At 41.3% G+C, this 23,784-nt stretch overlaps 1 protein-coding gene across 3 annotated transcripts in view; it reads right to left on the minus strand.

Moving 5' to 3' along the window:
• Positions 1-23,784, minus strand: part of MSRA (methionine sulfoxide reductase A) — a 253,554-nt gene that overhangs the window by 128,843 nt on the left and 100,927 nt on the right. For all 3 annotated transcript variants that reach the window (XM_072331485.1, XM_072331487.1, XM_072331486.1), the window contains one exon: positions 11,525-11,644. In XM_072331485.1, coding sequence (XP_072187586.1) covers positions 11,525-11,644 — 120 coding nt within the window. The remainder of the gene's footprint in view (positions 1-11,524; positions 11,645-23,784) is intronic.

Consider the following 23,784-nt stretch of genomic DNA (forward strand, 5'->3'; position numbering starts at 1 on the left):
AAAGAGCAGCCACCAGAGACAACACACTTCCAAACAGAATAGGGCAGTCCAAAGAGTCCTCTCATTCTCTCAGTGTAAAATATTCATTAGTCAATACAAAAAGCCTAGGATTACCCTCTGGCCTTAAGGCCAACTACATGACAACTCATCTCACAACTAAAGCAAGGCAATGAAGCTGGGAAGGGTCAGCTGAGGGCACTGGGATGGTTCAGTCTGGAGATCAAGAGAGATCTTACTGCCCTACTACAGTTCCGTGAATGGAAAATGTGGCAAGGTGAAGGTTGACCTATTCTCCTTTCTAATGGCAATAGGATAAGAGGTGACGGCCTCTGATTGTGCCAGGGGAGGTTCAAGTTGGATATTAGGAATCATTTCTTCTCTGAAAGTGCAGTGATGTAGTGGCACAGCTGCCCAGGGAGGTGGTGGGGTCACCATCCATGGAAGGGTTCAAGAGCCACAAAGATATGGCACTGCGGGGCGCAGGCAGTAGGCATATTGGGGGTGGGCTGGGGTTGGGCTTGGGATCTTAGCAGTCTTTTCCAACCTGAATGATTCCATGATCCTAAACATTTTATTCTCCTAAATAGGGTTTGTGCATCCACACTGCTTACTGGATTTGGACACCTGTACCATGTTAACCATCAGCAGTGCCCAGGAACTGTCTGGGAGAGGCTCCTGGCCTGGCTCAGAGCATAGCAAGTACTGCCAAAGCAGCCAAACTGATGCCCAGATCTGTGCCCTGTTCTGTTTGCTGACATAAATAGAGCCTCTGCGTAGCTATGACAACTCTTCTAGGGATGTCACTAGTGCTGATAACAAAGAAGCTGTCTCTAGAAGCTAAAGAGGAGATGTCTGTCCAGGAGTTCACCCTGATGATGCTTTTAAGAGCATCTGCAGCACCAAGCGGTCTCTCTATCTGCAGCAGGCAGCTGCTGCCTCTTTTGAAGTACAGGTTTAAGGGCAGATACCTCAGAAGGGCCACTTTGTCCATATCAACAGGCTGAAGAGATTTCATTGATGTGGAAATGAGGTGTGTTCTCAGTCCTGCTGGTGGTCACAGTTCACCTACAATTTGAATCCAGTGCAGACAAATGATAGCGACTGCTATAAGTGCTGGGTAGGAAAGAACACCTCCTGTCAGCAGGGAAGCTGATGCAATGCGATGTGCAGCCACGAAGAAAATTCTCCTTCCTTGGTGTCAAAGTGAAAGCCTCCAAAGAAGCATTACAGAAGTCTTTCAGAGCAGGAACTGCTCAGAATAAAAAGAAAAGGTGATGTTTTCATATCCCCTAAGAAGGATCTGCTGTTTGCTTTTTCCCCATTACCATGCTTTCCTCCACTTCCCAACTTCCACTGTTGCTTTGTGCTCTGCTTTTATGGAATAATCATTACTGTGGCAGAGGGTTAATAAAGCAACTAATGCCCTTTTACACACGTACCCAGTGGAAAATCTACATGCCTAGTCATATTGATACTGTCAAGAACCAACTTTTAGCAAAATGTTGGCAAACTACAGCAAGTTCACATTGAAACCACAAGTCTCCCCTCTACCTGTGAATGCCAAAACCAAAATCACACTAAATGAACAGATAAATTAATACAACAATCATTAAATTCATGTCATCTTCACATAGCTGGAAGCTGGGAGGGATATGAAGAAAGAAATAATGCCAACTTGTGCGGAAGGAGATGGCAAGATTAAACAGATCCGTGGTGTGAAGCAATATAGGAAATATATTTCAACTTATCAGCTGCTTGTCAGAACTATCATGAGAGGCTCATGGACTGTCCATCGACCTTTGGTGGTAAAAATCTCTGCTGCAGTTCTAAACAGATCTGAGTCATGCTACTTGTTTTATGATGGCAACTCTTGCACCCTATTACTGCGAGGAATCTCCCTACCAATGGAAACAGCAGATTTCCCCTCACTTTGGGTCTTCAAATAAAAAAGTGGATGATGGCCATTTCAGAAGCCTGAGCTTTGTAGGTCACTACTGAGATTACAGCCGTACTCTGGGCATCCAAGCAGACAACAACAAACGTAAAGCTGCTATAGCAACAGTCCTTTATACCTCATGTAGGAGTTTGCAGGTGGCAACATACCCCTTCTCTAACATCAGTTCATCATAATATACAGCTTTACCATCTTTAGTGCATCAAAGAAATTCTAACATCTTTGTCTCTTCTAAAAGGAACGTACATAAAATGGGCACAGAAGCCTACAGCAAATTATCAACAACCAAAATGAAAAGAACATTTCCTGAAGGAGCATTCATTTGTTGGCTTTACCAAGACAGGACCCCATCAGCACACTTATTCCTCTCTTTCAGATCTCATTTCCTGCTGTGCAAAGTTATAATCCCTTGCTATTTTATGAGCCTTTTCCTCCCAGAATGCACCCAGAAGCTTGACCAAGTAAATTAACAACTTTTTAGATCATTCTGTTTAATGGAATAGTGTAGAGTTCTGTAAAGTTGGGTGTCGTCCTATTCAAAATGAAATCTTCCAGTAGCCAACGTGCCGTTGTAAAACATTGTCCCCTTTTTTTAATCCATCCTTAAAATTTAGAAGCAATTAAAGAAAAAAAAATAATAATCAGAGTTCTGATTTCTTAATTTCTTTTATTACTCCGTTGACCAAAAGTAATCAGGAAAAAAAATTCTATAATGGAGCCAGGTGTTATTTTCACTTAATTTTTGTGTGTGTGCTTAGCTAACATTGAAAAAAAAAGAGTTACTTCTTTACTGTCTGTCTTCCCTTTCTAAATAAGTAATATGCTGCCTACTACTGTGTGTCATACTCCCAAAGGGAGCTGAATGTTTTTTCTTATTTTTGTGTGAGTAATGCTGTGAACTCGCTTGCAGTCTGGTTTTCTCCTTGAAATCACAGATTCATCTAGATTGGAAAAGACCTTCAGGATCATCAAGTCAAATGTTCTCTGAGTATCCTTTACCCTGATATTGCAGCCCCAAAGGCCCTGCCTCTCCTATCACCAGACCAAGTTCTTGTCTCACCCTGAGAAATTCACATGAGAGAGCACACAACAGAATTTTGCTTATTATTTTGCTTATTATAAACTTAGCTGTAATAATCTTCTTGGGCACCGCTGAGCATAAAGAAGAAAGTTAAAGTCTTGTGATTAGATTATTTTCTCCCATCTTTTAACCAAGACGTAAGAACTATGCAGGTCATGCACATTCAAAATCTTCATCACCACAGTGAAACAGTCTTCCATTTGTATGGGAGCATAGGAACACGTTCACTTAATGGAGTAAGTCAAAGTGTGTTGTGTTTACACACAGTCATTTCAGTACACTCCCAAATTCAGGAAAAAAATATTCTCCAAAGCATCCATGTTATCTCAACAGCATTTCAGCCATGTGCAGCTCAATTAAGACTTCAGCTTGGGGAAGACACCCAGAGGATGGTGACACACTAGAACAGGTTGCCCAAGGAGGCTGTGGATGCCCCATCCCTGCAGGCATTCAAGGCCAGGCTGGATGTGGCTCTGGGCAGCCTGGGCTGCTGGTTGGTGACCCTGCACATGGCAGGGGGTTGGAACCAGATGGTCATTGTGGTCCTTTTCAACTCGTAAAAAAATAAAAAAGAAAATAAACTACAATAAAAGGACCAGAATAGACAAGAAATACAGGGTGAATGCAAACGCTTTCTACCTCTTGCTTTACTCACAAGTCAGTGCTCTCCCAGCAGCTGCAGGTTCTCACAGGTTTCTTCAATCGACAGTCTTTGCCAACACAACATTCTCCTGCCTGCGGTTTTTCCTCTTTCTTTTCACTTGCAGTCTCAGGTTATGCATGATATTTAAGTATTACATCCCACAAACAGTTTTTATGCATCGGAATACCCACAGGTAACCTCAGAAGGGTTACAACCATCTGTACTGCTGGGAGGACCCTTTGGCAGTTGCTCTTTGTATTTCCAACTGTCTCCTCATAGAATCATAGAATGGTGTTGGAAGATACCTCAAGGATCACAAAGGTCCAACACGCTGCCACTTGCAGGGCCACCAACCTCTACATTTAATACCAGCCCAGGCTGCCCAGGGCCCCATCCAACCTGGCCTTGAACACCTCCAGGGATGGATGGGGCATCCACAGCCTCTCTGGGCAGCTGTTCCAGCACCTCACTGCTCTCATAGTGAAGAACTTCCCCCTGATATCCAACCTAAATCTTCCCTCCTTCAATTTAAAACCATTTCCCCTTGTCCTGCTGTCATCCACCCTTTCAAAGAACAGACCCTCCTCCTGTTTATAGGCTCCCTTTAGGTATTGAAAGGCTGCAATGAGGTCACCCTGCAGCCTTCTCTTCTCCAGGCTGAACAAGCCCAGTTCCCTCAGCTTGTCTTCACAGGGGAGGTTATTTTTCCTCAGGAAAAAAATAACACAAAGGAAAGAACACTAACCACAATAGCAAAGGTGAGACCTTTTGCAACATCATCCTTTTTGGTATAGGTACCAAAACCACCATCATGTGTCCATGCCTAAAATGAGGAGCACCTTCTGTTTTCAGGCACAGTAACAAGGTGAACGCAGTGGTCTAAACCAGCATGAAGTCATTTCTGGAAATGAAGATCCTTTGAGAGCTTGGTGTAGGCTGCAGGTCAGATTTTGCCTTTGACTCATTTGGTAATGGGCCTTTCAACCTCTGGGGCTATCACATTTTCATCTTATATATATATATATATATATATATATCTTTCATAAAACCAGGAGATGAGAAAGACAGAAATGATACATCTCAGTGGGATACAATTCAAATAAAGTTGTTAATAATAAATAATGTATTTAGCTTTATACTGCTGCTACTACCTAAGCCTGTGATTATGGGCAATGCTGTGATAAATAGATAAAACAACAGAGAATAGCACTGAGGCAATAAGGATTTGAAATTTGCCACGAGGCACAAGCAGGTATCTAAATAATAAATATCAGTTTAATTTCTTCAAGCCTCAATCTGCCATGATATTAGCCCTCAGAAGTCAGATTCTGAAACAGGAATGCTAAGTTAACCTTGATTAAAGATGGAGCAGAAATCCCTGAGCACAGCGGCCACCATCCCTTCTGGACAGGCAGCCTCTTGTTTTTCAGACAATGGTCAGTAAAAATATTTGTTCTTCCCTTTATGCTTTAAATGATGAACTCACAGAATGTATTTCTGTATCCTGGTACACTAAGGTATAATGAGTTAGTATGAAACTCTTCTATTGAAAAAGAACATGTCAGTCATGTCAACAGCATCAATTTTCTAGGTAGAACTTCGGTACAGCAGGTAACTGAAATTCAATGCATCTGTTATATTTCTTGTTGCCAAGGCTTTAACATTGCAGCAGCATCTGCTATCACCTTTCCAAGTGAAGTGAAATGGTCCAATCATTTTATTTCATGACTTAGCAACTGCACTGAGGATGAATTACAGATTATTGGGCTATATAAAGGTTTTCTCAGCACTTGTAGGAAGATCCAAGGACCACAGTCTCAAGATTATAAACACAACTTATTCTGTGATCTAGTTATTAAAAATTAAATACTTTCTACAATATCCTGTTCTTCAGCTGCTGTAAAAAATATTAAAGAACAGTAACATCCATGTGGATTTAACTTTGATCAGTTTGGTATTTTATACTTCATTTGGTTTGCACTGGAACAGGTTGCCCAAGGAGGCTGTGGATGCCCCATCCCTGCAGGCATTCAAGGCCAGGCTGGATGTGGCTCTGGGCAGCCTGGGCTGCTGGTTGGCGACCCTGCACATAGCAGGGGGTTGGAACTGAATGATCATTGTGGGCCTTTTCAACCCAGGCCATTCCATAATTCTATGATTCCATGATTCCATGATTCCATGATATGATGACATTTCCTTCCTTCCTGATGGGTGAACTAGGTTAAAAAAAATTAATAGGTGAGAGGTAGAGCAACTGGCCAACCATAGTAAAGCATGTTGTACAGATTGAAGCCAAGATAAGCACCAGTATTCTTTACAGAATCTATAAGTCAGTAAAATTCCTATATCTTGATCTTAAACAGACACAAAAAAGAACAGACAATGGCACAACAGGAATCTATTTTCTTGATACTGAAAGAAAGTGTCCTGAGCCATTCTCATTACTGCTTGGAAGCTTTAATCTTGTGGACTTAGTTCATGAAAACCTTCAGATCCCTTTACAAGAGACAGAAAGCGAATACTGGTAGTTTATATATTTAAGCATTTTCAAAAGTCAGACTCATTTCAGAATGGGGTTGTGAAGTCTAAATTAAGGGCTTTTCAAGTAAGGTGGTGTCTCAGTATACTGACTGTTGTTCATCTGTGTCACAGAGAGAATGAGAAATCTGAGACAGAATGAAGCATCTCCCCACACTGCACTGTCTTTATATTGCTATAGTAACTTGTGCAAATGCTAGAAAGACTTTCTGTCGTCGATTTCTCTCTTTAGCAATGATATTAATGCACAGCATGTCAAGTAAGGTCTGTGTCATGGAGTCAAGCCCTCTGCATGCATTTTCTTTCTTATAGAGAAGACATGCCAACTGTCAACTACTATGGGTCCTAGCGCTGGTCTTCTTGCCCTCTCTCATGTAGAGCTCAGATGAAGGAGAGAGAGAAGTAATTCTGTATATCAACAACTGACCAAGGGGGTGGGAGGTAACAGAGCAAGAAATTAGCTCTGCCTTTCTCCACTCTCTTCCATTAACTATTTAGAAGTCTTCCAGGTGACCTCTGGAAGCCGAAATGTCTTAAAGATGGAAACTGCTACATACCAGAATCAGTCAAAAGACTAATTGGTATGCAAAAGGCAGTATTATCCATCAGAAAAAGAAAAAAGAAACATAAAAATGTGGGCTTGCTGTATACAAGATGTACAACAACTTCACATCAAGCATTTTACGTAACTCAAAAGAGGAACTAATTCCACATGGTGCACTTTAATATTACATTGTTAATTATTAAGGCTTGTGATCCGTAAACAAGAGAATATGCCTCAGAAAGTTATTGAGAATTGACAAGATTATAAATGGGTTTAACTAAACAAATATACTGCTGTGTTCACTAAGCCCTGTAACAAATAAAGGATAATAAACGAGCACATTCATCTATTTTTCTTCTATTACAGTCACTGAAGACAAACACAGGGGAAAAAACAAAACAAAATAAAATGACCTGCTTACATGTTAACAGCCTGGACCACAATACTGTAAACTGTCCTGCTTTTAAGGAAATCATCATTAGCTTCAGATTTTATATGGTAATTGTACATTGCCAGCTTATGAATAACAACAGTGGAGTTTTTCCCTTCTGATTTCAGAGCCACTTGAGCTATGCAGATTTCAAAAAGCTTATGAATATACAGATAAACACAGAACTGCTCTGAACATCTGTAAGCAAAATACAAAAATACTTCCATAGTGAATGAACATCCTGTGTTCCTATTGCTGGCCCAAACCGGTGCTTTTATGTATCAGCTTAATGCACCAAATATAGTTCAAAATCCTTCACCCAGTCCAGAATGCCCTCTCAGATTTTCATCTGCAAGGTTGACACCATACAACGTAAAAATTACATTTTAGAACTGTGTTTATGAGCTACAAAACAACTCAATTATCTCTTAGACACCAATTTAACAAGGCAATGCCACATTATTTGATTGGAGAATCTTCACATGATCTACCCGGCACCTGAACAGAATGACACTGAGCTGAACCATGACATTCCTACCTCCCCAGGAGAGTTAGATTTGGCTGCTCTTTGAGGTCTATGAAGACAGGAGTTTACAGACTTGAAAGAAGATGAAAAGATACTTAGTTATGACTAACAGACCTGGTGTGAATGTGAAGCAGCGTATCAAATCACAATCGATACGCTCAAAAGTCTCCATCTCAGTAATTCCTAAGCCTACAGGCATTTAGATGCAAATATTAGTGCCATGTTACTACAGACCTTCAGATCAATTACATGGAAAGCAGTGCTCTCCATGCAGGACTCTAAGCAAGATGTTAGCTAGGATTATTAAGGAACATCCTAAATTCATAGGAAATCAAAAACCTTCCAAGGCTCTATGAGCCAAAGGAGGTAGAAAATATTCCTATCCCTCTTGGTAAGACAGAAAGCAGGAACTTTTTCCTGTGCAGTGTAAGAAAGACCAGCATTCCAAATACATACATAACGTGCTTGGATCAGATAAATGATCAAGGACTGGAACTTCATGCATCCAAGAACAAGAGATTGGAAAATCTCAGCAGGCACACAGTCCCCTGCCCCCATACTCACATACACTGACAATGTATGGCAATACTCTTAGCTCCAGACAGAAGGATGAATAGTAAATGTACATGCAGACATCATAGCTATGTTGAAACTAGATGATCATTATGGTCCTTTTCAACCCAGGCTATTCTATGATTCCACGATTCTGTATCAATTATCTGCTCACAATAGGCATCCAATTGCTTTGAAGAAGTCCAAGGGCAATCACAAAAAGCTGTCAGATGTGACCACAGCACAGCAGGTGTGATTAATCTCACACATCTCAAATGGCACTAAATCCTACATCGAGGGAATCAAATCTAAAAAGCACCATTGCTTGATAACGTTTGCAGAGCCCTTAGCTTAGGCAAAACAGTAAATCCACACCATTTTGCCTCGGGTCTCACTGGTGATCTGCTTTTGGAACAAAGGCTACATGCTCAACCCAAAGAATTACTGCTCTTCTTCCTTCAGAGCAGAGTGCCAGAAAGGTGCTGGATTAAAATAACTTTCCTGCACAGATTCTCCAGCCTGCATGAGTTGAACGCAAAGCTCAAATACTTGCCAAGCAGATAACTTTTAGTGGCATTAATGTGCTTTCTAGAGTTGGATTTAGAGGCCACAACTGCTAAGTGTTTGCTACGGATATGACCTTGTCAGAACAGATGAAGAGGAAAGTGGCAAGCACACAGTGTGCAACCGAAGTCTACTGCTTCATAAGTTGTTCTCCCCAATGAAAACTATGGCAACTAGAAGCAGCCAGATGGCAATATCTTAGGGGGGCTGGTGAGAGCTCTCCACAGAGACTTCCAAAAGGTATGTTCAAAGATGAAACAAAATCTGCCAGAAAAGAAAATCAGAATAAAATCAGAATAAAATGGAGCTAGAAGAAGCTAAGTAGGAAGAAAAAAAATTAGCATGCAGGAATCAGTACTTTCTCCAGTTCAGCTCAGCTGCATCACTAAGAACAGAAATAGGCAGCACATACACAACCCATTTATGTTCACAGAGACCAGGATGTCAAGTCTGTGCTTACCCTTATGAATACCAACTCCACCAGTGTCCAGTACCAGGAGACATACAAACATCCTCCACGTGGATGTGCATAAAAGCAAGCACTAATAAAATAATAACCTCAGCTGTGGTTTTGCACTACCAACTTAACAACGAAGCTGTCAGAAAACAGACCTCGCAGATATATTTTTTCCATGTCTTTATTCCTGGATTCTTACCATTAAATAACCTTTTTTGTTCACTGCTGATGAAATAACACAAAAAGCTTTCAAAGTATTGTTTAGGACTAAAAGATATGGTATCCTTTTTCTGCTCCCTTGACTACACCTTGTCCTGTGCTCACATCCCCCATTGGCCAGCATTCAAGGTCTTGCAGAAAGACTCAACAGTTCAACAGGACTAACCTCAGTGCATTGGAACAATAAGTACATTGGGAAAGAGAAACTTTTCTGCACATCCCTACACTGTATATCCCCATTCTGTGTATACAACATAATTAATGTCCAGGTCATTAAATAGCTCTGCCAAAAAAATGAGATAGGCCAGTGATATCACAGAATCACAGAATTGGGGGTGGAAAGGACTTCTAGAGATCATCGAGTCCAACCCTCCTGCAAAGCAAACTCCCTACAGCACAATATATTTGCTTATTAATTCACAGATGATGCAGACAAATGATCAAAACACATAGCACAGGAATATTAGGAAGTGAAAGCAATAGGAAGCAACAGATTGTATGGATTAGTGGGACAGGCATCACTCCATAGGTGGCATTTCCCTTTGCTGTTTTGCAGGAATTCTGTGTCTCTCTGCATTAGTTAACACAGAAGCATACCATCCTTCTTTTTGTTCTAGACATACTTACATTTCTACATACTGCTCTGAGTTACCAGCAGAAATTCTCCCTAACTACATTTTCTTTGGCACTTACAATGCAATTTCTTACGAGCTCTGTATTGTCTATAAAAATACCACATTAAAACCCCTTTTTTCACATACCTTTTTTTTTTTTAACTTTTTCTATAAAGTTTCTCCTGCTCTGAGTGCCTTGCAGCACTTCTACGTGGTTCCTAGAGTTCCATTATTTGTTCGTGCCACTGAATTCTTTACACCCTATCAACCCCTCACAATAGATTGTTAGTATGTAAGTACATCAACTTCAGCATTTGGCATAAAAAGAGCTATCAAGAAAATAAAGCAAAAGCAAACTTCCAAGTTGCCCTCCATCATAGAGTAAGGAAAGCAAGAACTTACTTTAACAGCAACGGGAGTCAGTAGGGTGCCAGTGGTTCTATGTTTTGGATCACAGAAAGAAACCGCAGTAGGTTATCAGTATTGTAGAAGGATTAGGATGGAATGCAATGAAAGATAAAGTCAAGGATTTGATGTGGAAATGATACCACGCTGTGCACCGAACTACTTACAAATTTCATAGTATCATCATAGTATCATAGTATTGTGCGAGTTGGAAGGGACCTTAGAGATCATCGAGTCCAACTCCCGGGATTCGAGCCCTCTGTGTAGCAGAGCGGCACTTCTACCCCCTGCTCCACAGGGGGGGATTCGAACCCGGGCCCCCTGGTGTTGCAAACGGGAATTCTACCGCTGCGCCACCGGAGGCACACAATTTAACAAATTTTTAATAATAACTCAAATGAGAAACGTAGACTTTTCCAGGAGGTTTTATGGAAAGAAAAGGAAAAAACGCTAACTTCCTGGTCTCTGTCCATACTGAGCTATGGACAAAACTTAAGTCAAAACTCATACTTCTTCTAAAAGACACACTTGTGTAAGCTGCGAAAGAATCCACTTCCTGAGAAAATGCATTGAAACACAAGAAGGAAGAAAGAAAACCTAAAACTTGTATCTTTTTTCCTTCTTTTTTCTCCAAGTATTTCTTCTACCTTACCGAATGGTGGGAAATGACAATGGGATGGGCATTCCATAGGTGTCCCTGCAGTTCAGGACGCAGGGTAGGTAGCTGTGCTCCGTAAATGTCTCTTCAGTTGCTGCAGTCAGTCATTCATTCTTTATTGTCATAGAATCACAGAATCACCAAGGTTGGAAAAGACCGACAAGATCATCCAGTCCAACCACAGTATCAACAACAGTTCTCACTACACCATGTCCCCCAGCACAACATCTAAATGTACCTTGAACACCTCCAGTGTTGGTGACTCCACCACCTCCCCAGGCAGCCCATTCCACCACCTGACCACCTCACTATCCTTAAAAATCTAAGAGACAAGCTTACCTGAGCAGACTTCTTTGTAGGTAGGATTCGGAGTATACCCTCCTGCGTAACCCACGTGGGTGGAGTAGACTCCTTTCTGTCTCCAAAACTTCCTCTCAGCTCCCCAGAAACAGCCCATACCTGAATATTGCATGAAGTACACAACAATATGTCAAAATTTGCTCAATGCTGTATCATTCATTTGCACATTCATTGATATAGCTCATACTGAAAGTAACATCGATAGCCAGTATGTGATGGCCAAGTGCTTCCCAAAACTAAAAGTGGAGTAATTATACTGATAAATCCATTCTGCATCAGTGCACAATGCAAACATAGGTTTATCTTACAATGCTTCTGAATGAATGTTAACACACTACAGAGTACAAGTCCTGTAAGGGTTCAAAGGCTCAAAGAAGGAGAATTTTAATGCAAACAAAAATTACTTAAAATGCAATCACACTGTTTGTACAGCACCATTTTTACTCCAGTTGATTAGCAAGCTGTCAAAACACAATAATTTGTATTAATGGCAAACAGTTACTTAATTTTCTGTTTTCAGGCATATGCAGTCTTTAAAGATGGCAATAATAATGGATTCAATTATACAGGAGGAAAAATGCTTTGGTTTAACAAGTTATACATGCACATATTTGATGTTCAGACAAAACTTCAGAATTCATTCACCCACATGGCCAGTTATCAAAAGACCACTGTCAACAGGTGTAAATTAGCAAGAGACTCCTGGTATCAGGAATCAAGCACACTGTGTGAAAGCCAAGGGGAAGGAACAAACAAGCCTAACATTCGCAATTCTCCAATGGCTTAAATAGTTCAGGGATGTTGGCTACGATTTGAAGGACTCAATGAAGCTGCAACATTTGTGCACACTCTAGTAACTAGGGTTGGATATTAGAAAGAATTTCTTCTCATAAAGAGCATCAATGCAGTGGCACAGCTGCCCAGGGAGGTGGTGGGGTCACCGTCCCTGGAGGTGTTCCAGAACCGTGGAGATGTGGCACTGAGGGACACAGAGGGCATGGTGGGGTGGACTTGAGTTGGGTTTGGGGATCTCAGAAGTCTTTTCCAATCTTACTGATTCTATGACTCTAGCATTATTCAACTGATCCCTTATTATGGGTAATGTGCTTTCTCTTTCAATAACGTAGTTCTAAAACATATAAGCTAGTAAAAAATTAGCTATCCACTGATTACACTTAGAGATCAATGACCCATTGTGAGTTTTCTATTGATAACAGGTTGAAAAATGACAGAAATGTTCCTTCAAAGATCAACTAGAACAATCACGATCACTCACAAAGACCTATTCTTTCTGTGAAACTCAGAGATTAGCTTCAAACTTACTCTGACCAACTCCTACGATAAGAAACAAAAATACAGCAGTGATGACTCAGAATGTTTCAGGTGCTCAAGAGAGTCACACCAATTGGGAGCCAAGCCTGCTCCTGGAGACCTTGGAAAGAGACAGGCACCTCCTGAATATCATTCAGTTCAAAGAAGATAAAAAAATTACTCATCTAAGTACATTTTCCATGGACTACAGAGACTTCTCACTGTCTGCAGTTCTTTAATCCTCACATCCAATACTAGAGTTGCACCCACCTCTTGACTCTTTCTTCATACTGCTTTATCCATGAGGACATTTCAGAAGCATTCAGAATTAGACTGATGCTATAGTCTACACAGATGGACATTCCTGTGTTCACTACATGTGCTTCCTAAGAGGAGGATGAGGCTGCCTGGACAGCAGGTGGAATGCCAAATATCCCCTCAGTTTACAATGGACACGAGATGCACCTGGTTGAACTAGTTGGATCACACATTGGTGACGCTGGAGGTTTACAGGCAAGCAGTCACACTAGTCAGTGGATCAAACATATACAACATCAGTGAGAAAAAGCCTAATATAGAATTAGAGGGATGCCCAAGTTCCTCTGACTGACAGTTTTATGTCTGAGAGCTACATAAAAGCTGTAAATGCTGATAAGATACGCTGTCTTGGGGGAAAAAATAATAATAATTAAAAAAAAAATAAAAAAATAAAAATCATTATTAAAGAAGAGGATATTTTGTATCTTATGACTTTCTCTGTGTAATAAAAACCCAGAGCCACTCATCCTTCCCAGGACCAGCAGACCAAACCCCACCAGCTTCAGTGACCTAATGCAGACCTAGTTCATAAAAACCCTGAAATCACAGAGACATCTGGATTGGAAAAGACCTTCAAGATCATAGAACCATAGAATGGCCTGGGTTGAAAAGGACCACAATGATCATCCAGTTTCAACCCCCTGCTGTGTGCAGGGTCATCAACCAGCAGGGTCATCAACCACCAGACCAGGCTGCCCAGAGCCACATCCAGCCTGGCCTTGAATGCCTGCAGGGATGGGGCATCCACATGATCATCAAGTCCAACCTGAACATGCAAAACTGTTGTTGAAATCTCTGTAGTACTTCACGTGACCCCATTCTCATAGGATACTTGAATATACCTTATCTTACTGGGCCTGTACATGTCAGCTTTGCTTTGTGGAGAAGAAAATGTTTTGGGGCATTCATGAAATAAGAAATTCTGTACTTTTCTCTTTTTGGCATCTGAGAAATATCTTTGATTATATACTGATGATTCTTTGAGACTTTTTTGTGTAATTCATTCCACTGAAGACATAGAATCTATCATGGACTTGTTGCTCAGAAGACTGGAGAGAGAGTCCCACCATGACGACATAGTTACGGATCTGCACCCTAAGCCTACAAGGGAAGCCTGATCTCCAGGTGCCTCAAATCCCAGCTACTTTTGCAGCAAGTTGCATGGAAACCCTTGTTGGAAGGACTCCATAGCCCATCTATCAAGCTAACGTGAGAAGGACAAAGGCAACTGATGGGATGGTATGTGAGCTATTTCATCTGTGGTACAGAATAGTGTGGACCCCACACTGTTCCCAAATATATTCCTAGGTTCACGCCTGAGCGCAAAGGTATAATTCAAAGAAGAGGACACAACCCAAATTCAGGTTTGAGTTCAAACATGGGCCCAACTTCAAACACAAAGTAGAAATGCTCATCGCTTTCCTGTTTATTTCAAGATGTCTGGAAATACTGATAATTAACCACAGTATCTGGCGACTCTCCTTGATCAATAATTGTTGCTCAGGGTTCTCTCACCAATTGTCCTCTCCCACTTGACTTACATTAGCTACGTCTTCATCATGGTTTCTTTCACTTTTTGTTCTCTGTAACCAGCTTATATCTGAAATCACTGTGTTCCCCATCCTCTCAGAAACAGACATTTTATTCTTTTGGTGAACGATTCTCATGATTTCTCAAGTACGCTGACACCTTGTGCAAACAATAAACCCTCACATCCACGAGTACAGATAAAATTGAAGTCACTGTCACAAGAAAACAACCTGCTAGCAAAGGGACATAATTTACAACAATACGACACTAAATTGCTTCTCGTGGTATTAATACATCCAGCAGCTGGTGTTTGTTATTCTGCTAAAGTGGAGCCATGTTCTATGGAGAAATTGTCACAAGGAGAGGAATATTAAGAATAAAACCTCCCATAATATTCTAGAATTTAGACGCATCCACTCTGGGAATGTTTCTTCTTGAGAGCACTGATTGCCTGAAGCCACATTCAGAGTACTAAAATTGGGAAATAATCTCAGTTAAAGACATCATCTGGTCCTGTAGAACGGATCACAGAATCACAGAATGGTTGGGTTGGAAGGGACCTCAAGGATCATGAAGCTCCAACCCCCCACCACAGGCAGGGCCACCCACTTCCACATTTAATACCAGCTCAGGCTGCCCAGGGCCCCATCCAACCTGGCCTTGAACACCTCCAGGGATGGACGGAGCATCCACAACCTCTCTGGGCAGCTGTTCCAGCACCTCACTGCTCTCATAGTAAAGAACTTCCCCCTGAAATCCAACCTAAATCTTCCCTCCTTCAACATTACAAAGATGTTTACTTCCCCTAATTTCTACTATTCCAGTAAGAAAATGGAAGATGCTCCAGAAAATTAGATAAAACTCAGAGGAAAAGAACAATAAAAAGCAGCTGTGAAAAGAACTAAAAGGGAAATAAGCCGCACATACTACAATGCAAAACCAGTAAAGATGAATGTGGTTTTAAACTATTCATTAAATATTTTGCATAATCCTCAGTACCAGTTAAGCGAGTGTGGCTTTAGTGTTAGATAGCAAGCAGCACTTGTAAGGGAAAGAAAAAGAAGGGAAATACTGGGGAACATACCCCCAAAAAAGCATAATTTGAACATAATGGGGATGGCAGGAGAGTATTTAAGCAATGAAGATATTTGTCACTTTTTAATTGCTAATTTGTGAAACAAAAAGTATTCTTCAAGTGACGGGTTTTGACTGACTCTTAATTGGAATTTCAAAAGGCATTTAAAGATTTTATGCTTTTGAACTTCAAAAACAAACAGATTCAAATGGCAGTCTTTAAAGGTTCATACATCCCTATAAATAATCACACAATTCGGGAATAAATGCTAATACTGCTATTCCTTTCTAGCATCCACATCCTTTCTCTCAGAGCCAGAGCATTCCCTTTATGTATCTATATAAATATACACATATATATATGTATATATATGTATATATATATATATATCCTCTGAACAACTCTTTTTGTACACAGCTCAGAGAAGGAACATGTGTTTCCATAGGCAACCCAACCATTAGCACGTTTGTTAAAAAGAGTTTGTATAAGCTGAAGTATTCTTGTAAAATAATGGAAGCAAAATGTTGCTCTGATAAGAGAGAGAAACATCCCATTATTAAAGATAATCTGTAATAATTCTGAAATATTCACAGGGCTAAACTGAGCAAAATGGAACTCCAGGTGTTTCCTTTCTGGTGAGATTAATCGCTTTACAGATTATGTTAATGTACTGACAGACGTCTCCACTGACTGTAACAGGAGTTCATACATTTAGGGATCAATTTATTTGACTGAAGAGAGACATCCAGGGTCACAGGTGGTGCCCCATCCCTGCAGACAGCCAAGGTCAGGCTGGATGGGCTCTGAGCACCTGATGAAATCGTGGGCATCCCTGCTCACTGCAGAGAGTGGGACCAGATGGCCTTTGAAGGTCCCTTCCAACTCAAGCAACTCCATAATTCCATGATCCTTTGATTTGAGATCTCTTAAGATACCTATGACATCTATCTGCTCAAGGCTGACAAACATGACATGGGACTTGAGAGAGACACGTGCCCTACGCAAAAGGTTAGGTAGAAGGCCATACCAAATACAACTATTTGCATATTTAAGGAGAGAGAAATAAGCCTGTATCTTGTATGTAGACATTATAAAAACTTTTAATCTAGTTGAATCAAACCGTACATAGTAAGTTGTGGTTGAAAGCTGCCCATTTCTCTTTGGTCATTACAAAAAGTCCCTACCATGATCAGCTCAGTGGCAGAAGTCTATGTGTGGGTTTGTAACATAAGCCACATAAAACCTAAGCAAAATGACTAACTATGGTTATTCCAGATCTATTCTGATAATCCTGTACCCAGCTTTCAGTATTTTCAGATTGGAAGACTTGTTTAAAGTCATGCATCGTTCAAGATGTGTTCCCCTCTCATACAAGAAACTGCAAGATCTTACACAGGGAACCTTTATTCACCCTCATTCTGCTCCCCTTCCCCGGTGTTTCTCCCTATCACACCTTTGAATAGCACTTCGTTTCTATGCACGTTCCCAGATATAAATTCCTATTCATGATTCCATGATGTAAACTGGGTACAGGCGGCGCATTTGCATCAGAAGGGCATTCCTGATCCAAATTAAAACCTAATAAGACGCACCCATGCTGTACTAATTAAAGTCTATTAAGTTGCGAGCCCCGTAGATGTTAACAGAGACTGAAGCTTCAGGGACTCACAATGGGTATATTGTTTATAAAGCCTGGCTGGTTTTCCTATTTTCTCTACAATTCATATGCGTCCATGGCATTTTGATTCCATCCTTTTCTTATTCCTGTGTCCTTTACCTGCATTTTCCTCTTCTCTGGGCACCCAGTGCATGCATAGCCTGACTTCAACTGACAGCCCATGACCTTTGGTTGCTGCCAGCTTTACCTACGAGCATTATCTCTCCCTACCCTCCCAGCAGCCCAATTGAACATCCAAATAAGACACTTTTTGTCTAACTCTGAGGAATGAATGCATTATTTCCATGGCATGCCGTGGCCTTTTTGGCCCACAGCCTGCAAGCTCTCCACCCAAGCTCTGAGCAGCAGATTAAGAAGCAGTTTCAACATCAGGCTGATAGCAGTGCTTCACTGCAAAAGACGAATGCAAAGGATAGGGATCCTGCTTCTCCTGTTTGAAGGCTTTTAGAAAGTATGCTTCTGCTAATAGAGATAAATTTCATGTTTCAGTGTACTCTCAGAAAAATAAAACGTGCTGCTGTGCCAAGGGAACAAAGAGCAGCATGCCCTGGGAACTTCTCCCCTAACCACAGCTCTCAGTAGGGAGGAGGACTGGGAGACCCGAGAGCAGCATTTCAGTACCTGACGTGGGGCTGTAAGAAAGAAGGGGACTGACACCTCAAATGGGTTTGTTGGGTTAGAACAAGGGAAAATGGCTTTAAACTAAAATAGGAGAGGTTTAGACTGGTTATAAGGAAAAAGTTTTTTACAACAAGGGCACTGGCATGGGTTACACAGAGATGGTGGTGGTGCCCCATCCCTGCATATAGCCAAGGTCAGGCTGGACGAGGCTCTGAGCACTGATGGAGCTGTGGGTGTCCCTGTTTGGTGCAGACAAGTGGGACCAGATGACCTATAATGATCCCTTCCAACTCAAACTCTATGATTCCATCTACCCAACGCTCAGGAGCACACGGAGCAGGAATGCAGCCTGTGCCAGCACACGCTCTGAAGCCCTAGAAGCAGCGATGCTGCCAGCTGCTCAAACCCAGCCAAAAGGAGCTGGGGCACAGGCTGCTCCTCTCCATGGAGGCAGCAGAGGACAGCCAGCCACACATCCTGCCACTCGTTCCACTGCTCGCCGGGAGCTGACGGCACAGCTGCCAAAGCCCTTGGCCAGTCTAGGATTTGGCCCGGAGTCTGAACACGATTTATTTAGTTACCTCTATAAAATCTGGAGAAGCCTAGCAAATGCTCAGCTGCTTTGAACTGATTTTTTCTTTCTTTCTTTCTTTATATTTTTTTTTCCCCCAGTTGGAAGGAAGAAACTGAACCTCATCAAGCCTGACAGTGACAGGACAAGGCAGAATGGTTTTAAACTAAAAGAGGTGATTCAGATTAGAAATTAGAAAGAAATCCTTTACTCAGAGGGCAGCGATGCCCGGGCACTGCTGCCCAGAGCTGTGGGTACCCCATCCTTGGAGGTGCCCAAGGCCATGGATGGACCCTGGGCAGCCTGAGCTGGTGGGGGGCACCCAGCGTATGGCAAAGGTTGGGGCTGGGTGAACTTTAAGGTCCCTTCCAACCTAATCATTGTATGATTCTATCATTCAAGTCATATATCTATAAAATAATGTGTATTGCATAGGTTTCTACCAAATTCTACCAGTGTGTGATCAGCCTTTTCTCTTAAAAAATCATGCAGTGCAGTTGGTACATCTTTCTGGTTGAAGTCTCTGGTATTTCTAAGCCCTGAGCCAGACAGATATTTATTTACGTTGTGTGCACCTCAGCTGAGGGAACCATTCATCCTCTGTCCATCTCAGGTTGCAGTGGGTACTCTGGCTTCACCCTGAAGGGACAGGGGAAGACCTCTATCCACCCCAGAGCTTACATATAGTTCTTGTACCCATGGTTAAAACACTTTGTCTTGGTTTTATACAACACTGAAGCACCTGTCTTCCAGTCAACTTTATTTTAGAATCATGGAATTATAAAGGTTGGATAAGACCTATAAGATGACCAAGTCCAACCACTGACACATCCCCACTGCGCCTACTGACCATGTCCTCATCGCCACATCTCCACATTGATGATCTCCGTTGACAGTGTCCCTACTACCTCCCTGGGCAGCTTGTTTTCCTGTTTGTTCTACAGAGGCAAATATTCCAGTTTCTTTGGCTTCACTGTGGTTGAAGCCACAGACCCAAAAGGAGCACGAGATCTCAGAATCACGTTTAAAAGGAGTGAGAACAGCTTTGTCAAACACATTTACATTGCTTGTGTACTTACACAACAGCTTATAAGGGCCAGAAAAGGTAAAATGATCAAAGCTGCATCCCAATAAGCACCGAGATCAAAAGACAGCATGAATTCCCTGAGAGTCTTTGCTGTGAAATTCTTCAAATTCCTGTTGAGAATCTGGAAAGAATTTCAGATTCAGACTGAAATGTAATGTCATCTTTTACATAACACTGTAATATGTAGGGCGCTTTGGTGAGCCATCTGGATGCATATAGGATTAATGTTATCAGTCAGGATTTGAAATAAAATTGTATCGTTGATGTCTTTAGGGGTTTAACGTGCATGCAGCAACCACAGAATATTTGAGCAATCACAAAATATCGGAGATCACTGGAAAACAATCAACTAAGAAATGGTTGGGAGGAATATTAAAAAACAACAACAACAAAAAAGCCTGAAATGGAGAACAAGCTCAGCTGAAAGAAATAAAATTCCCGATGACAGATGGCATTAAGCGGATGATCTTCCTAGATAAGCGTTGGCTCTAATGCTACAACAGGGTTGATAAATATGTTGAACAGCTTGCCTGGGGCAAGTCAAACAAAGCCCTCGGCAAGAAATTTAAAATGCAGTTTGCCTAACAGAGCAACTAAAGAGGAATTTTTTGGCTCACCATTTTGCCAAGATGTGTTCTGTTCACACTGCATGAATTCCCAGAGAAACTGTTGGGTTTGCTTCATTTTCCATAGGAAAAGCAGAAGCCTCATGTTCATTCAAATTACCAAATGGCCAGGCAATTCGCTGCTGCCAGTATGGTGGCTGCTGACATTCGAAGAGCGTGTGGGCGCGCGTGTGTGTATGTATGTGTGTTTGTATAAAACCTGCACGACACATTATTGTAAGAGGAAAAGGAGAACATCATAATAGAAAGGGAGTATTTTACTGTCAACAGAAAAACTGCCATGTTCTCAGTAAGAAAAATACGCGCGACGTGTCGTAAGTATGACTTTTGAAAGGCCCTGTGAGGCAACAGCGCTCCAACTGGGAAAAGTGCTAGATAGAGAGACAGAAAATGGTTCTCAAAATGTATTTATGCAACCCATCGTAACAGCACGTTACAAGTAATGTAAAATCAACGAGATTTTAAGAAATTTGAAGCAAGGACAGCGATAGGACATAAACCATGGCTGCCATGAACTTCGCAGTTGCAGCAGGAGAGGTTGCAGATATTCCTATTCAAATGCAGTTTTGATCTTAACCAGCAGAGAGCAGGGAAACACACATCTCAGTGTTCTAAAATACTCTCAAAGATGGCCTTATTCGCTGCCTTGGTATTCTTTCCCCACCTAATAAACTGGAATGGTTAAGCTAAGTTGCTCTCTGGTGAGACCATACAGTAAGAATATTCCATCATCACAGTCCTTTGCTGGAAAACTTTTTTCCTACTTTCCAGAAACTGGAAGATATGGGCCACTCATAAACCATTTATATACTCATCCAAGAGGCTGGCATCACAACCTGGGAAGGGAATACGTGAAAGCAGCACTGGCCAAACTTCCTGACCTGTGAGCAAACCTTTCAGGAAGCTCATCTCAGGTCTAAATAATCAGAACTAGCAGTGTAAATTGCTTCTAACGGTGAGTAGGATGAGAAGCAGATCTTGAGAGAGTGAGGAAATAGACGCACTTCCACAGCTCTGCTCTTTTCTGCATTGCTGGACCACTACTATGAGTTCCCAATGGCTGTTCTGCAACCATTTGTTGTGCATTAATCACGCTCAGCATTCCCTTAATTCTTAATTAGGAGAGAAAGGTTAAAAGGAGTTGGAAGATGTCCAGGATTCATCGGCACAAATACACACATACATTTCGTAGGCTCTACTTCCCAGCTCCCAAAAGGGCACAGTGTGGGAATGTGCCATAGAAGGAAGCCTGGCAGCAGCCATTTGGATCTGGGGAACCATACTTCCTCTCTCCTCTAGAAAGCAAATACTTCAATACTAATTCTCATGCATTTAGCTCCTTTCATCAAAAGACATCAAAGCATTTTGCACACAATAATTAAGCCTCGCATGAACCATAATTTATGAATTATTACTTTAAGTACTCTCCAACTGAGGTATGAGGGGTCCCAAAGCAAAGCAAAGAATCCCTTTTGGAAAAATACCAAAGGATCCCAACTAACAGGTCTTTGTTTCAAATAATTCTTTTTCATGTTTTGACTGCTGGATGGTAGAAACACTATTTGATAAACTGATGTTTTTTTCTACCTTTTTCTTGCCTTATTTCTGTAGATTTATATTCCTCTGTAAAGCTTGTTTTAGAAAAAAGATTGCAACATTCACCTACTCCATCTTTCGGCAGTAGAACATACCTATACATACCTAACATAACATAACGACATGGAAAATAGGACAAAATTAAGAGCTGCCTCCAAAAGAACAGAAAATGTGTCTGAACGTTATGACAGCTTTAACAAGTTGAGCCAAGTGGTGATCTTGGTATTTGTTAGGCTGAGGCTGCCAAGATTAGGCATGGGGCAAAAGAATAATAATTATATAATATTCATCCAAAAAACAGTTCAGTGTCTCACACCTGAAGACTTCCATCATACAAAAAGCTATCTTGTTCTTTGATTGATTTTCATTTATGAGATGGAACTAATTCTGTTTTCTTGGAGCTGCACTGGACATCAATTATGTTCTATTTAGACGTTCCGATCTGGCAAAAATGGGATGAGAAGGTTTCATGAACGCAAGCTCAAGTGCAGACCGTAAAAGATCTTCTCTCCAAGGCTCATTTCTACTATTCCATGCCACTGCTGCTTTCAACACCACAAGTGCAGAACAAAGCCAGCAACATCCCCAAAAGCTTTCTGACAGAGCCATTCCATAAACATGAAGGAGCACTGTCACAAATTGTAGAGTTCAGGCACTGGAAACTAAACCAGTAAACATGTGTTTCTTTAGTGCCCTTTAATGGGGATCTGGGAATAACTCTGAGTGACGGCTCATGGATGGGAACAACTGGGCATCACTTTCGCTTGGACTGAATCACATATAAAGTAATATTGCAGAAAAAATGTGTAAGGTTTGCAGAAAAGACGTGCTATTTGCAGAGTACCAGCAAGCAGTCCTAAATGCAAAACATCTAAGTTAGCATAGAAGGTCTTCCAGATCTAACTGATTAAAGGGAAGCCTTATAAAGTATTGTAGGGACCCATTCTTTCTTGGCCACAAAGGTGATACCCGAAATGTCCAAGAAAAAGAAAGGAATTTGAGACAGATAAAAAGAATAACGGGGTTTATGGCTGAAATTCTGACTGTATTGACTATACACTCCTTTAAATGTCTCACAAAATAAATCAGCCTCAATATGAGCACATTAATACAAGTATCCAGTATTAAATGTGGAGGTTGGCAGCCCTGTCTGTGGTGGGGGGGTTGGAGATTCATGAGGTTTCTTCCAACCCGGGCCATTCTGTGACTGATTCTGTGATTCTGTGAAGTGTGATGTACGTGCATCATAAGCCATTTGCACATCTCTGATGTGCCCAAAAATGGAACAAAATCTTCATCTGGATTAACAGAAAAGAATATCCAAGGACAGAGTTAACAAATGACGCCAGTTTGTGCACAGATGAATTCAGTCTAGCTACTTCTCTATCTACTTTGAAGAAGGGAGTAGTTTATTAACATATTACCTTTCTAAAGTCTGTTAGGGACGAAAGGAACCCCCAGCACAATAATATGTGAAAGAGATTGAGACAGAGCTACAAGGTCCTATCATCAACCTGATTATTTGCTTCACTGCAAAGCATCACATCTTCAGTTCAGTCATTGATTTGAGGCTTTCAAATCATTTTGTGATCTTCCTTTGCTCTCTGCATTCCAGCACTTCGCACTAGAGATTCATTTTAGATCATCCTCGGTCATTTGACACACTTTAGTGCTCTGCTACTCAAGTAGAACTTGATGTACACATAAAATAAGAGATGTCATCAGGGCTGCGTAATCCATTTGATTCTCTTGAAACTGTATCTTTCATATAAGCTCATCTCTGCAATAATAGAGAAGTCTTAGCCTTGTCTTGTGAAAATCTCTGT

This window comes from Excalfactoria chinensis, chromosome 3, assembly GCF_039878825.1.
Source record: "Excalfactoria chinensis isolate bCotChi1 chromosome 3, bCotChi1.hap2, whole genome shotgun sequence".
NCBI classification, from domain to species: Eukaryota; Metazoa; Chordata; class Aves; order Galliformes; family Phasianidae; genus Excalfactoria; species Excalfactoria chinensis.